Here is a 14,259-nt window from a genome sequence, read left to right on the forward strand (position 1 = left end):
TTAGTTCAATGGCAGTAACAGACTCTGGTGGGTCATTCTGGGAATATGTCCCACAATTAATATTATTTCTATAAGAAATTGAAGTCAGCTAAAGTCATTGGAAAGGTTTGCAGTCTGGCTGGTGTAGCTTGGTGGTTGAGCATCAACCTATGAACCAAGAGGTCATGATTCAATTCCCTGTCAGGGCACATGCCCATGTTGTGGGTTCGACCTGAAGGAGGCAGCCAATCAATGATTCTCTCTCATCATTGTTTCTATCTCTCTCTCCCTCTCCCTTCATCTCTCTGAAATCAATAAAAATACATTAAAAACAAAACAAAAAACCTACAATGGTTTGCAAAGCCCTACAAGATCTGGCCCTTGTTACTTTTCTAAGCACATCAGCTACTATTCCAGTTTTTCTTGCTCCCTCTACTCCAACATGCTGGTCTCCTTGCTCTTCCCTTTCATGCCTGGCATACTCTTGCCTCAGGGCCTTTGCACTTACTGTTCCCTCAGCTTGGAACAGTTGTCCTCCAGATCTCCACAGGCTCATCCCCTCATCTTCAAGTCTTTGTACAAAAGTCACCTTCTCAGTGAGGCCTTCCTTAAGAACTCCATTTAAACTTAAAACTCTCTCCTGCCCCCCCCCCCCGCCACTCCCTACTTTATTTTTCTCATAGGTCTCATCACCATCTAACATACTATATAATTTATTTACCTATTTTGTTATTGCCTCTCTCCCTTAACTAGAATATAAGTATGGGTTATTTGCCCATTTTCTTTATTCTTAGCTCTATCTCCAGAAGAATATCTGGCTCATAGTAAGTCCTTAATAAATGTTGATGGAAGAAATAGTGATTGGGAAAAAACACATCCTGCAAGGCCAATCTGTTCACAAATTGGGAGCTTCCTGGAAAGAATTATGGTAATTTTAAGACTAAAACTAATAACAGGATTGGGAAAATATTACAAAATGAGCATGTGGTGCCTCTGAGGTTTGTGCTAGTGTGTGAATTATTACACCTTGCCACTGAAAATCAGCTATGCTATATATAGTACGGATAAACATGCCCAGTCTTAGCTAGATATAAAAATTAAACAAAATGAAAAAACAATCGGAGAAGCACAAAAAAAATGTGCTATACTTTTATTTGTTGCTAAAACAATTGTTGCTCCTCTCTGCAGCCTTCTTCCATCTGCCAGGTATTTGGAAAGAGTTGGTCTGTTAAGAACCACACCCTGATGTTGGTTTCCCTAAAGGTCCATATTCATTTCTGTGGGTGTGAGAAAGAAAGAGATCACAAGTAACACACCACTGATCTTCTGATTTGACTGAATGAATGAGCTATCCATCCCCAACATTCCCCCCACATTTGAAACCTCCAATTCCAATCACATACTTTAACAAGATGGTTGAGAAATGGAAGCTGTAGAATGGACAAGTGAAAACCTGGGGATTATAAGACTGGAGCCGAGCCTAAATTTCAGCATGACTTGGTATTGCAAGACTGGCCAACAACTACCTAATAAACATGCTCCTTTATTGATAGGGCATTCCTGTCTCACTTTTGTATGGTAAATTAACTTCTCACACCATTTTTATTTCTATCATATAATTTTATTCCCTTAAGATGTCAGTAGGGCCAATGGATGTATGTTCTTGAATGTGTTTTTAACCCCCTGTTTCTTCACCTATAAAATGGAAAAACTTAAAAAAAACTTGTGTTAGAGTTGTTGCGAGGACTAAATGAGGTAATGCATATAAAAGGCCTGGCACATAGTGAATACACAATAAGTGTTGGCCAATATCGCTTTTTAATTTTTATTATAATGAAAGTTACACAAGCCCATGGCAAATCTGTAAAAAGTAAAAAATAAAAAAGACTTTGAGTGAAAAGGGAGCCTCCCTCCCACTAGGAACTCTTGAAACTATGCCCCAGGCACAGTTATAAAACCAGCTTCTTATATTATTATTTGAATTTTTAAAAATTATTATCATGCTGGAGTGAGGTTAAAGGATTAAAATCCTTCTGGTCATCAGGTTTTACTGATAATGGGTATTTTAGGTAAGACTATTTGATCAGAACTGCACCTGAATCTGCTGTATTAGAAGAGAATTTACTGCACACACAATACAGTAGCAAAATAAAGGAATAGATGAATCTTTCATTTTTCTTAGCCTTTTCATTGGATTGAATAGTGTGTTGAGAAAAATACTGATAAAGATAGCAAAGCAAGAGATTAGATAAACCATATTTGGGAATGTACTGAACTCATAAGGCTTATTTAATATATTAATTAGCTAAGCAAGAAGAATTGGGTGTGCTGGGATTCAAGCCAGGTTTGTTGAAATCCTACTATATATAGAGATAGACAAACACGTGTGTATGTGTGTGTGATAAGGGGAGAATAATTTATGATCACTTTAAACAATCTCTCTAGGTCAAAACTTCTTAAATCATGGCCTGTTTTAGATGGAAATGGAGGAGGTTTTCATTTACGGAGCCTAGAGGGGAAAATACTCCCATTCCCCAGTTTAGGAAGGCGGGGCTCAGGGAATCTAGACAACTTTGTTCACTTGATTTAATGGCAGAGCTGGTACTAAAACCTAGGTCTCCCTGTTCTTTTAACACAACACTGCCTCATCTAATTTCAATCTGAATAGCAACCTGAACGAATGACATCATCGTAAGGTCAAAGTGGTTTTGTTTACTTAATCTCTCAGTGAAGGCTGGCACCCCCCAGCATAGCTGTTTCCACTAGCTGTGCCTTCGCTCCCCTTAAATGATAAACCTCTTGGGGGCAGACTGTGTCTTGTATTTCTTCTTATTTTCTGAACATCCAATATGTTGTTCTTGATGCAGTGGTTCTTTCATAAATATTTGATAATAACTGCATACATGCAGTAGCACATAAACAGTATACATGGAGTTTGCTTGGTCAATGCCAGCAGGGAGTTGTATGGCCTGTGGCAATTCATTGTGCAGTATAACTGTGGCAAAGTAAAAACATCTTATTAAAGAACACATAAAGAGTCAAAGCCACCGTTTTGACCTTAAAAATAGGAAGAGGAAAGAGAATCACAACTAAATTTCTCCTGTGCAATGACATGGCTTTAAAGCACTCCGCACAGTGCTCATAGTCCCGGCTAATCAATGGTGCTGTGCTTACTGGCAATGTTGTTCTACTGTACTGTATGGTTTTGTTAGCTCAGAGCAGAACCCAAGGGGACAAAACAGGGAATGATTTGTGTTAAGTCCTGGCCTCCTTGCTTCCTTCTCAAGTGACTTTGCTCCAAGAGAAAGCAGTCCTCCCCAATCGCCCCCCTCCCAATCAGTGAGTCCTTGTTGATGACAACTGGTACATGTGATAGTGACACTGTGGTTTTGAGGCCTTCTCCACAACTACAAACGGTACCTATTCTAAGATAGCTGTAGCATCAATACTTAATGGAGCTCAATTGTCTTAGAAGATGAATGAGGTTTTATTTTCCTTGTGCTGAAACAAACATATTTTAGAAAACACCTTCTCCTTTATAAAAGTCAACCCCAGTTCCTCAACGAAGCTCCAACTTTATTACCTTTCCTCTCCTCTTTAGTCAAGCGAATCTTGCCATTCAATAATTAGTCCTTATTATGTGCTGAGAAGGAGGGATATAAAGATGAAGAACACAGGGCTCAGTGCTGTGAAAACACAGCTGAACTTGCATCTCATTAGTCATTAGTAATTAAGCCTTAGAATATTATCATTCACTAGAGGCCCGGTGCACGAAATTCGTGCACGGGGGAGGGGGGGGGGGGGAGGGGGTATCCCTCAGCCCAGCCTGCACCCTCTCCAATCTGGGACCCCTTGAGGGATGTCTGATTGCCTGTTTAGGCCCGATCCCGGTGGGCCTAAATGGGCAGTCGGACATCCCTCTCACAATCCAGGACTGCTGGCTCCCAACTGCTCACCTGTCTGCCTGCCTGATTGCCCCTAACCGCTCCTGCCTACCAGCCTGATCACCCCCTAACCACTCCCCTGCCAGCCTGATCGATACCTAACTGCTCCTCTGCCAGCCTGATTGCCCCTAACTGCCCTCCCCTGCCGGCCTGGTCACCCCTAACTGCCCTCCCCTGCCAGCTTGGTCACCCCCAACTGCCCTCCCCTGCTGGCCCAATCACCCCTAACTGTCCTCCCTTGACAGCCTGGTTGCCCCTAACCGCCCTCCCCTGCCAGTCTGGTCACCCCCAATTGCCCTCCCCTGCTGGCCTGGTCCGCCCCCAACTGCCCTCCCCTGCCGACCTGGTCCCCCCAACTGCCCTCCCTTGCAGGCCTGGTCCCTCCCAACTGCCCTCCCCTGCTGGCCTGATCACCCACAACTGCCCTCCCCTGCTGGCCATCTTGTGGTGGCCATCTTGTGTCCACATGGGGTGGCCATCTTTGACCACATGGGGGTAGCCATCTTGTGTGTTAGATTGATGGCCAATTTGCATATTACCTCTTTAGTATATAAGATTAGCAAAGCTAATTTTTTTAAATTTTATTTTATTGTTTAAAGTATTACTAATAGTAGTACGTCTCCTCTTTTTCCCCATTGACCTTCCCCCGGCTCCCCCTACCCCCAGGCACATGTCCTTCCTCCCCTCCCCCAGTGTCTTGCATCCATTAGTTATGCTTATTAGCAATGCTAGATTGGTGCAGCTGTCACTGTCTCCTCTTTTTGTTTCCATTGGTGGCTTTCATTCTCTGATTGTCATTTTTCTGCCTGGCTCCTTTCATTTAACTATTCAATGAAAACCTACCATCTATCAGGCTCTATTATGAGGTCTGGGGGATCCCGCAGTGAATTAAAAGACCAAACTCCCTGTCCCATGTTAGTTTACATTCTAGTGGGGCAGAAACAATAAATAAGATATGAAAAATAATAAGGTGGATGGTAATAAATGCAATGGAGGAAAATAAAACAGGGAAGGGGAAGTGAGGAATTCCAGATGGGAGGTGGGGATTATAATTTTGAATATGGCGATCAGAGAAAGTCTCACTAAGATGACATTTGAGCAGACATATAAAGGAGATGTGGATAAGCCACACAGATGCCTGAGATACACCCTACAGGCAGAGAGAACAGCAAGTGCAAAGGCTCTGGGGCAGGAGCAGATAACACACCTGCGAGGTAGCTACTGGACTATAATTAAAGAAATTAACTTCTTATATTGGAATGATGTTAGATTTATAAAAAATTACAAAGATAAAGTCCCAAATGCTTTTCAACCAGCTTCCCTTGATGTTAACATCTTACATAACCATGGCACATTTGTCAAAACTAAGAATTGTGAGCTACGATTTCGAAGCCAAGAAAACTGTAACCATTAGAGGTGATTTTATTAGCCCACAGTTACCAAAGCAAGTTGATGGCAGAATGAGTATCATAATTCAGGAATTCTATCAGTTTCATCTTCTTATTACCAAAATCCCAATAATAGAAACATTTCTAAATATCATTTTCAAAGTGCTCTCTACATAGTCTGAATTTCTCTTAAAAAGCAGTTACTTTCAAACTAATCTTTACATAGCCACGTTTACTTTGAAGGGACAGATAAAACTTGCCTATTTTATTTTTTAAAATTATCTGCCAGATATCATGCTGGCAGACACTCATGAAAAAAAGCCTGCACATTAGAACACCTGTCCATCTGTAAACAAGTTCAGAGTCGCAAGGTAACTAGTGCCAAGTGTGTGGTTTAACAGGTTCCCAGGGCTTCCCTTCTTCTAAATCTCGTTTCTTCTGACTTGAAGGAAACAAATCCTCCTTCTCCTAAACTTTCCTGCCCAGAATCATTCACTCAGGCAACAATGTTTACAAAGCAACTATTATGTTCCAGGTACTGCCAGGGCCTTTATATCCTTCTGCTGGAGGAGACTGGCGGAGACAAATTCCAGTACAGGGCCCTGAGTGATATGAACGAGGTGCATGCAGCAAGGAACTTCTGGTGGAGAGGTGGGGATGAGGCTCCCCGAGGGGGTCCCTTTAGAGCTAGACAACTTGGAATCAGCCAGATAAGAAAAAGGTGGACCAAATACCTCCGACAGAGGGCTCAGCATGTTCTAAATAGCAGGGGCATGAAACAGCAGGGCAATTCATTTGGGAAACTCTAGAGCAAAGTGTGTGTTTGGAGTGTTGGGAGATGAAGGTAGAGCAGGCTTAGTTAAAATGAGGTCATGAGACCAGCAGCGTTAGCAATGCCTGTGAGCTGGTGAGAAAGGCCAATGCACAGGCCCCACCCCAACCTACTGAAGTAGACTCTGTGGGGCTGAGACCCGGGAAACTGTGTTTTTAATAAACTCTCCCATTGATTCCTATGCCCATTAAAGGTTGAGGTAGAGAATCAAGTCACCTAGATGTTCAGAATGCCAAAGCTGAACTGAAAAAGGCAACCTGTAGATCGCAAATTCTAGAAGGTCCTAGCCTTTGTGACTGGCTGGGCCTACCTCTTTAAACCTAACAATAACCAGAAAGAATCCAGTTCTATAAAATATAATCACCAGGAGACTTAAAGCAAAACAGGTGACTTCTAACAAGATGCCTTCAGAGCGAGGCCCTGTTGTGTCTATAAATCAATACCACATTTATTTTTGTGAAGGGAACAGCCGTCTTGTCTGCCTGGGTTGCCAGCACACCTAATTATAGCAGCATCCACGTTGCTGGTGATAGCAGATACGGTCTCTTGCGCAGGGGATTATCTCGTGGCTGACCGGTTTTGAGCCAATTTAAACTAAACAATGACTTACTTCATTCTTCAATCATCACTAATTAAAGACACCCTTCTGCAGGAGGCAGGCAAGGCCTCTGCTCTCTTTTAAAGTTGCAAATAAGCCCTGGAATAAAGAGTGCTCAGAGGTAGTTTCTATTTGTGAACATATGACACGGATGCAACTTCACGGGCATTTAGAAGGAGCACAATTGAAACTGCCAAAATGGAATATTAGAAAACAGAGCTCCTGGGCCATCTCCTCCTCCTCCTAGCACCGCCCTCTCCTTTGGTTCCCTGATGCCTACTAAATGGGATTGTTGGAAGTTACCATTTTGCTAAGCACCTGAATAAGAATTGTTTTAACAATAATGGCAACAACAGTGGTTAGCCCCTCCCTTCGCTCTCACCTCATACCCGGGCACTGTATGTTTATCTGTATCACCATTTAATGTTTAACCAGCCTGAGTTAGGTATTAGTATAGTTCCATTTACAGAGGAAGAAACTGTGCATGTTCTTAACCACCATGCTATCTGGTCTCTCCCCGTACTCTCCATTTATTACTTCATCTTCAAAACAAGCTTGGAAGATAGATATTACTTCTATTTTTGCAGATGAAAATATTAAAGATCAGGGAGATTATAATTCGCCTAAATGGTAATAGAACCTGCCCACAAAACCCATGTTTCTCTTTCATACATACCACACTGCTGCTGGCTACAATTGGCGGGGCGGGGCACGGGGGACAGTTGATAGATAACGGAGAAGAGCCCTGGAAGGTGCAGGGCAGTTCATTTCCAGGAGCCGCATCCAAAAGTGACTTAGGTCTCAGAGATATGTGGCTGTCCAGCAGGGGACACTGTGACAAAACTAGGTGTTACGGTCCCCAAAGAATCGGGGTGTGGAAACAGGTGGCTAATGAGTTTACCGATGCCTTCGGAGGCAGGTAGAACTTGGGAGAAAGGTGAAACTACTAAGATTCTGGTAGCAGAGCTTGCAAGGGGCGCCCTTTTTCTGGTTGTGAGGCTGCTGCTCTCTCAAGCAGACTCTTCTTTTGCATTCGCAGGGACACAGCCTGTGTTTCAGGCCAGAAGCTAATGGCTCCCTCATGGGTTGATATTTCAGTCACTTGCTACTCCAGCCAAGTGAGCTAAATGACCACAGACAGCAGACTTCTTGCCATGTTATTGTTCTCATAGAAATAAAATAAATTTCCAGGCAAAGCAAAACCCAGCCCTAGGTAGACACATGCACGCACACGCGCGCACGCGCGCACGCACACACTTGTGAATTGAGCCAAATGTATTTTTTGATGAATGATTAGCAGGTCTTTCCACGAATCTGGCAAAACAACACTTGAAGGGGTTTTAGCACAGCCTCAAGATTCATGACAGTTATTAACCTCCTTATGTTATTTTGCCCAAATAATTAACAGAGCCGCAGAATGGGGTTTTCCTTAGGGGGTTTCTAAGCAGAGATCTGATCACTTTATTCACCCTGAAGTTTGCAGTGCCAAAGATGAATAGCAACCTTCTGCCCCTGGGGGCCTTTCTGCATTTGGGAGGATCTAAGTATCTTGGGGAGAGAAACCATGACTGATTCAACGTAACCACTCACCACATTTGTCTGGTGCTGAGAACGCCTTGAGAAAATATTTAAATTTTTAAAATAAAATGATATACAATTTTAACCAGTACTCATTAGAACCCATTCAGATGGCCTGCTAACAAAAATGTTCCAAACACAGTAATTTCTGTGGTGGCAGGACTGTGTCTCATCACGGATGTGATGCCCCGCTCCCAGGCTCAGAAGGGTGCCTGGCACATAGCTAATACTCAGAACTATCATCAAGCAACTGTCCTATTGTTGGGGTCCCTTTTAGTTGATCACTTTGGTGATGATGAAGATGATGGTGGTGGTGGCAGGGCTATGTCCTTGGGAAGCATTATCCAATAATCCTCCCAGCAATGCTAGCAAGGAGTTAAAATTAAGGCCCTTATTTTACATGGGAGGGAAGTGAGGATGAGTGAAGCTCCATAAAATGCTCAGGTCACACTAGAACCTGCTCCAAAATGGTAGAGCTGGGATTCAAAGTGAGCTCTCCCTGCTGTGGAGTCTGAATTCTTAATCACTATTCTAGACTACCTGTCTGTAGTCAGTGAGAGCTTTGAGATGGTCAATTTGAATTCTTGCCTGAATTCAAGAAGAAGCGTCCTTCCTTGGGTTATTTCAACGTCATTTTTGGCAAGTGTGTGGCAAGAGGGAAGAATTTCTATTTCAAGCCACACTCCAGTGGAGGTCCTATTCCAGGTGACATAGCCCTTCAGACACTCACCAATGGTGATTCCAGAATGACTCTAAATCAATCCACAGGTCCCTTTTTATGAGCACCCCCAACACAAAGAGAAACTTTGCTATAAAGTATGAATGAGGTTCCTAGACTAGTTCATAAAAGCCAATTTAACTTATAATTAAAATATAGTGTATCTGCAGTAATAAACAAGTAATTAAACCAGTGAAAAAGAGTGCCATTCAGTAAGATATAATTCATAAAATTAAGTTTGCTGCTCAAGAAAATATAGATTTAATGAAGAGAAAATTTTTCTTTTTTTTAATATGAAAGAGACTTAAGGATGCTTTTATAAAGGCTTTTAAACACAGGTAATGCTGGCCATTTGATTACAATTTCTCTGCCAAACCTGGCTTTCCTGTTCTTTGTACTTTAGATATTACAGGGCATTCTTCTACTTGATACCATCATTACATTGATTTGGTGCACATTTAAAACAAGAAGTGGAGAGAAATAAAAGGGAAGGAGGGGAGAGTTCCCTACTAGTGGGCTTTGGTTAGGGCAGGGTGACTAGAGGTGATGAGAGAGGGCCAGGAGAGAAGGCAGCAAAGGTGATGTGTGCACAGGGATGAGAAATTAAATATGTGAGCGCCACCTGGTTTTGAGATTTTGGGATTTCACAGAGCAACAGACAACAAAAGTGGGGGCTCACAGTTTTGCAACTTTCTATTTAGCTAAAAAGAGTAAAAACTCAGCTACCATCTGTGATCACCTTCATTTCATAACAAAAGGTATTTTAAAACCTAAAACATAAGGACATAATCTCAGGGGGGAAAAAACCATTTTATAGAAAATGCTACATTTTCCTTGTATTTTCAGCATTTTGCTTTAGGACCAGTGAAAACTTCCTTACAGACTGGCATGCATCCAGTGTTCAGAACTTCAGTAGTTGGGAACCGTTGAGCCCACTGCTGTGCCCCATTTCCAGGTGAGACAACTTGAGGGTCAGGAGTCATGTGGCTCTTCCCTCAGGGTCAGGCTCTTCCCTCATGGGCAGTGAGTTAAGGGCAGTGAGGCAAGGCCTCCATCTCCTGATTCCAGGTTCATTCTTGTTCCATTACATCATCATGCTGTGTATTTCAGCTGATTTCTTCTGCTTTGCCAAGATTCAGATACTGTACCATCTATTCCTGTCCACTGTGGAGTATACTGGCCATTTTCACTTCCCTGCCAATATATCTGGGAGCTAAGACACTTATTAAGAAACAAGCATTTAGCAAAATAATCCTCTGTCTGGAGCCAAACAACATGGGATCCCTTTCTTCACAAAGAAGAGTAAGGTATGAGACAACAGGGAGTGACCTGGCGGGTATTATGCAAAGTGAAATAAGCTGGCAGGGGGTGCAGTGAGGGACAACCAAACGACTGAGCAGCAGGCTGCATGGGGCAACCAGGCCGACAGGGGGATTAGCGAGGGACGACCAAACGACTCACCAGCAGGCTGCGTGGGGTGGCCAGACCGGCAGGGGGGGCAGTGAGGGGTGACCAGGCCAGCAGGGGGGGCAGTGAGGGGTAACCAGGTTGGCGGGGGTGGCAGTGAGGGGCGACCAGGCCGGCAGGTGGGGGGCAGTTAGGGGCAATTAGGCTGGCAGGCAGAGGTGGTTAGGGGTAATCAGGCTGGTGGGGGGGGGCAGTTAGGGGGCGATCAGGCTGGCAGGCAGGTGAGCAGTTAGGAGCCAGCGGTCCCAGATTGTGAGAGGGATGTCCAACTGCTGGTTTTGGCCAGATCCCAGGGATTGGGCCTAAACCGGCAATTGGACATCCCCCGAGGGGTCCTGGATTGGAGAGGGTCCAGGCCAGGCTGAAGGGGATCCCCCGCCCACCCCCGTGCATGAATTTCGTGCACTGGGCCTCTAGTATATACATAATCCATGGACACAGACATTAGTGCAGTGAAGGCCTGGGGAGGGGGCAGAAGTGGGGAGGAAGGAGTTAATGGGGGGTGGGGGACATCTGCAAAACTTTCAACAATAAAGATAAATTTTAAAAAAGAAGGATAGTAAGGTGCCTCTCACCTGATCTTCAGATAAGCTGCAACTCCAAACACCAGCAACACCACAGCAATGACGGTCACTGTAATGGCGGCAATGCTGCCTGTGAAGGAGGAAAGGCACAGAGAGATGATGAGGAAGGGAGTCACTCCAGATCCTTTTGCAGAGAAGTCAGAGCTGGAACAAAATCCAGGGTCTTAATCATATTACCAAAATGCTTTCCATGCTATGTGAGATTTTGCGAAATGGTCAGTATTTAGTAAGACCATTTCGCTGGCCTGGAGATCAGAGAACAGCCCACAGTAATACTTTGATTATCTTTTTAAGAATGACACCAATCTGCAATTGCTGCAGCTGCTGTTTACAGCGGTAGGGGATTTAAAATACCCTGAAATCTTACTTTGTTCTTTTATAAACTCTGGTTCCTCTTTCTATCATTGCCAAATATTGGGAGACTTAGGATGTTTTGTTGAAGGATTACTACAAAGTAATGGGGTTGGTTTTTAAATAAACCAGAATCACACAGTTGTATTAGTAGTGTCCGCTTCAAAAGGGTCATGTTGGTAGGAGAGGCACTAATCTTAATGATGGCATCTAATCAAAGCATTTCAAAAAATTCCTCTTTGGGAAGTATGTCCAGTTTTCATCCTTGAAGGTGAATTTGATTTTGTAGAGAAAAAAAGTCAAGCTTGGTATAAAAACAAGGTCAAGTCTGGTAGGTCACAGTATTTTTTGTTTATAGACTTAATCTGGTGCAATTACAATGTAACATGAATGTTTTACTGTGTAGTTTGAAATGTGGTTCCAAAGGCAACCATTAATGAGCAGTTAAAAAAAACAACAACAACACACCACCCACCCCTTTGAGCACGTAGCCTTGGAAGAATAACCATACCGATTCCAAAGATTACTACTTTGAAGCACAACACTCTTTTTGTGTGAGCTCTGGACTAATAATGTATATAGTTCACTTTTACTTCACCTTAGAAATGCCAAGAATCAATTGAGCTCTTGTCCCCTATAGTTATATTGACTTTCTGGCACAAATGCTGGTATTAGGGACCCCACTTACTCTTTCAGGCCACTGGGAAATTATTTACTACTTCAGCAAATGAATAGGCCTCTGAGAGCCAAGGTGGTTCATTGCTAACATCGAGACTAAGACCAGAGCTGGGTGTGTCCACACAGATAGACTGTATTGCACCATTTCAGAACTTCTGCACTCTGGACACTCACTCACATGCCCATTTCCTTGCTCCTGGAATCTTTAGAGCATGATTAGCATAACCATCAGTACATTTCTCTTCCCTTTTTTTTTTTACTATTGTAAAGGTAGCATTATGGCACTAAATGCTACAATGTGCGGACCAGATCAAATAGAGAAAGTTCAAGGTCAGATCTCCTTATGAAAAGCCTCCACTCCTACTTTGAAAGGCTGTACTTAGCTTCTGGGCCTCCAAACTGCACTGAAATGAGAGCAATTCCATGTTCATGGAAGCCTATTGACAGCATTTTTAAGAGCTTAGGAGAGGAAGTATTACTACAAGGTAAGGGGTTGGGAGTATTTCAAGTTTCAAAAAGATATAGTGGTTGCAATTAAGAGCAATTTTTTTAATGGGCATTTTAATTTAATTCACCCCTTTTAAAAAAGTGGGATATGGTTGGTTTCCCCATAACTCTTCTTTCTTGCCCAGGGATAGTTTAATTTAGGAAATTGTAGGTTTGACCTTTCTCAAACTCGCTTCCCTAACTCTGAGCAGTTGGATTTCCTCCAATTCTGTGATTTACTGAATTTATTTATATACCACCTGTTTCTAAAGATAAACCAGGCAGTTTCCCAACTCAAGTGCAGTTCTTTCTTTTAGAAAACAGCAAGTGATAGAGTAACCTGCTTCTCCTCGATGTGACTGGTAGCTGTCTAGTGTAACCATGGTCTTCAAATGGGGTTCTTTAAGGCCACCTTTTCTTGTTCAGGGATAGCCCGTGTGACCAGAGCTGTAATTAGCAGGTGATTTTCTACCTGATGGGTCCTTGAGGGAAGCTGAGCAAAGGGGCACTTCTGAGGGTTGGTACTGCCCAACGTGAGACCAAAACATACCAGGTAAAATAGATTATACTTTGGACCATCCTATTAACTCTTCTGCCACCCACCAGCTCTCCTCAGAGGGTGTCAGCCTTGGTAGCAAAGGTCCTCCGGAACTAGAAGACCTTTATCAGGCTCCTCACTTAGGATGTCTTGTGTCCTGAGCTCCCTGTCACCTCCACAGCATCTGCCACTTTCAGAAGCAGTGGGGAACCTCACCCTGGGAAGTTCCACACCTCAAGGCATCATAGTTTGAACTTGTGAGGGGGTGGCTGAGCCAACATTAGCACAGCTTTAAATGGTAACAGAAAAGGCTTAATTTCCTCCTTGTGAAAACAAATGTCATTTCCTACTGAGTTCTGTTTAAACTAAACTGGAATTCCCCTTCTCCACCTCCTCTTTCTTTTTTCAAGGTGGGGCAGGGAAAGAGAACATGAGGAAGGTGCAGCGGGGCAGGGGCGGCTTTGCCCTGTGAAGGAAGGTGTGGACAGTTGGTGGGCAGTGCGCTGGGACTGGGGTGGGGTGGCGTTACAGTTCTTCCTCGCTGGGATCTGAAGTTACGGATTAGGTGTGACTCACACTGTAAAGCCTGGGAGCCAGAAGAGTTAAGAGAGAATTGGAATACATTTATCTGTATATTTCATAAGCCAAGATACAAGAATATTCCATTGTGCTAGCACATTGCACCATGCCAATGTGTTCTGCCTGACCAGAGGGCTATTGGAGACCCAGGAGCCAAAGCCTTCTTGACTTTTGGGCCTCTCTGAAAGCTCAGATTTCTCAGGGTGCCATTTTACCACTTTCATAAGAACCCAGAACCAAAAAACCATAACAGGCGGAAGAATAACCTACTCTACATTTGCAGGTGGTTACTCTGGGCTGGCATTGGGCTGATAACTTTACAGCTACCATCTCATTTCATTCTCTCTGTGAACTGAGTCAATTACTCCCATTTTATGGATGAGAAAGTTAAAGCTCAGAAAGATTAAGAGCTTGATTCGGGTTTTAAAATCTGGTAAATGATTAAGCTAACATTTGAACCCAGGGCTATTTTATCCTAGGGTTGGCATTTGTAATCATTGGCATACTGGTTGCTTCCCTGGCCCTTTTCTCAGCTTGGC

General features: G+C 43.4%; 1 protein-coding gene across 1 annotated transcript in view; it reads right to left on the bottom strand.

The window, feature by feature from the left end:
• Positions 1–14,259, bottom strand: part of PARM1 (prostate androgen-regulated mucin-like protein 1) — a 95,087-nt gene that overhangs the window by 4,593 nt on the left and 76,235 nt on the right. Inside the window, exon 3 of the mRNA XM_008143721.3 lies at positions 11,080–11,158. Coding sequence (XP_008141943.3) covers positions 11,080–11,158 — 79 coding nt within the window. The remainder of the gene's footprint in view (positions 1–11,079; positions 11,159–14,259) is intronic.

This window comes from Eptesicus fuscus, chromosome 2 (genome assembly GCF_027574615.1).
Source record: "Eptesicus fuscus isolate TK198812 chromosome 2, DD_ASM_mEF_20220401, whole genome shotgun sequence".
Lineage (NCBI taxonomy): Eukaryota > Metazoa > Chordata > Mammalia > Chiroptera > Vespertilionidae > Eptesicus > Eptesicus fuscus.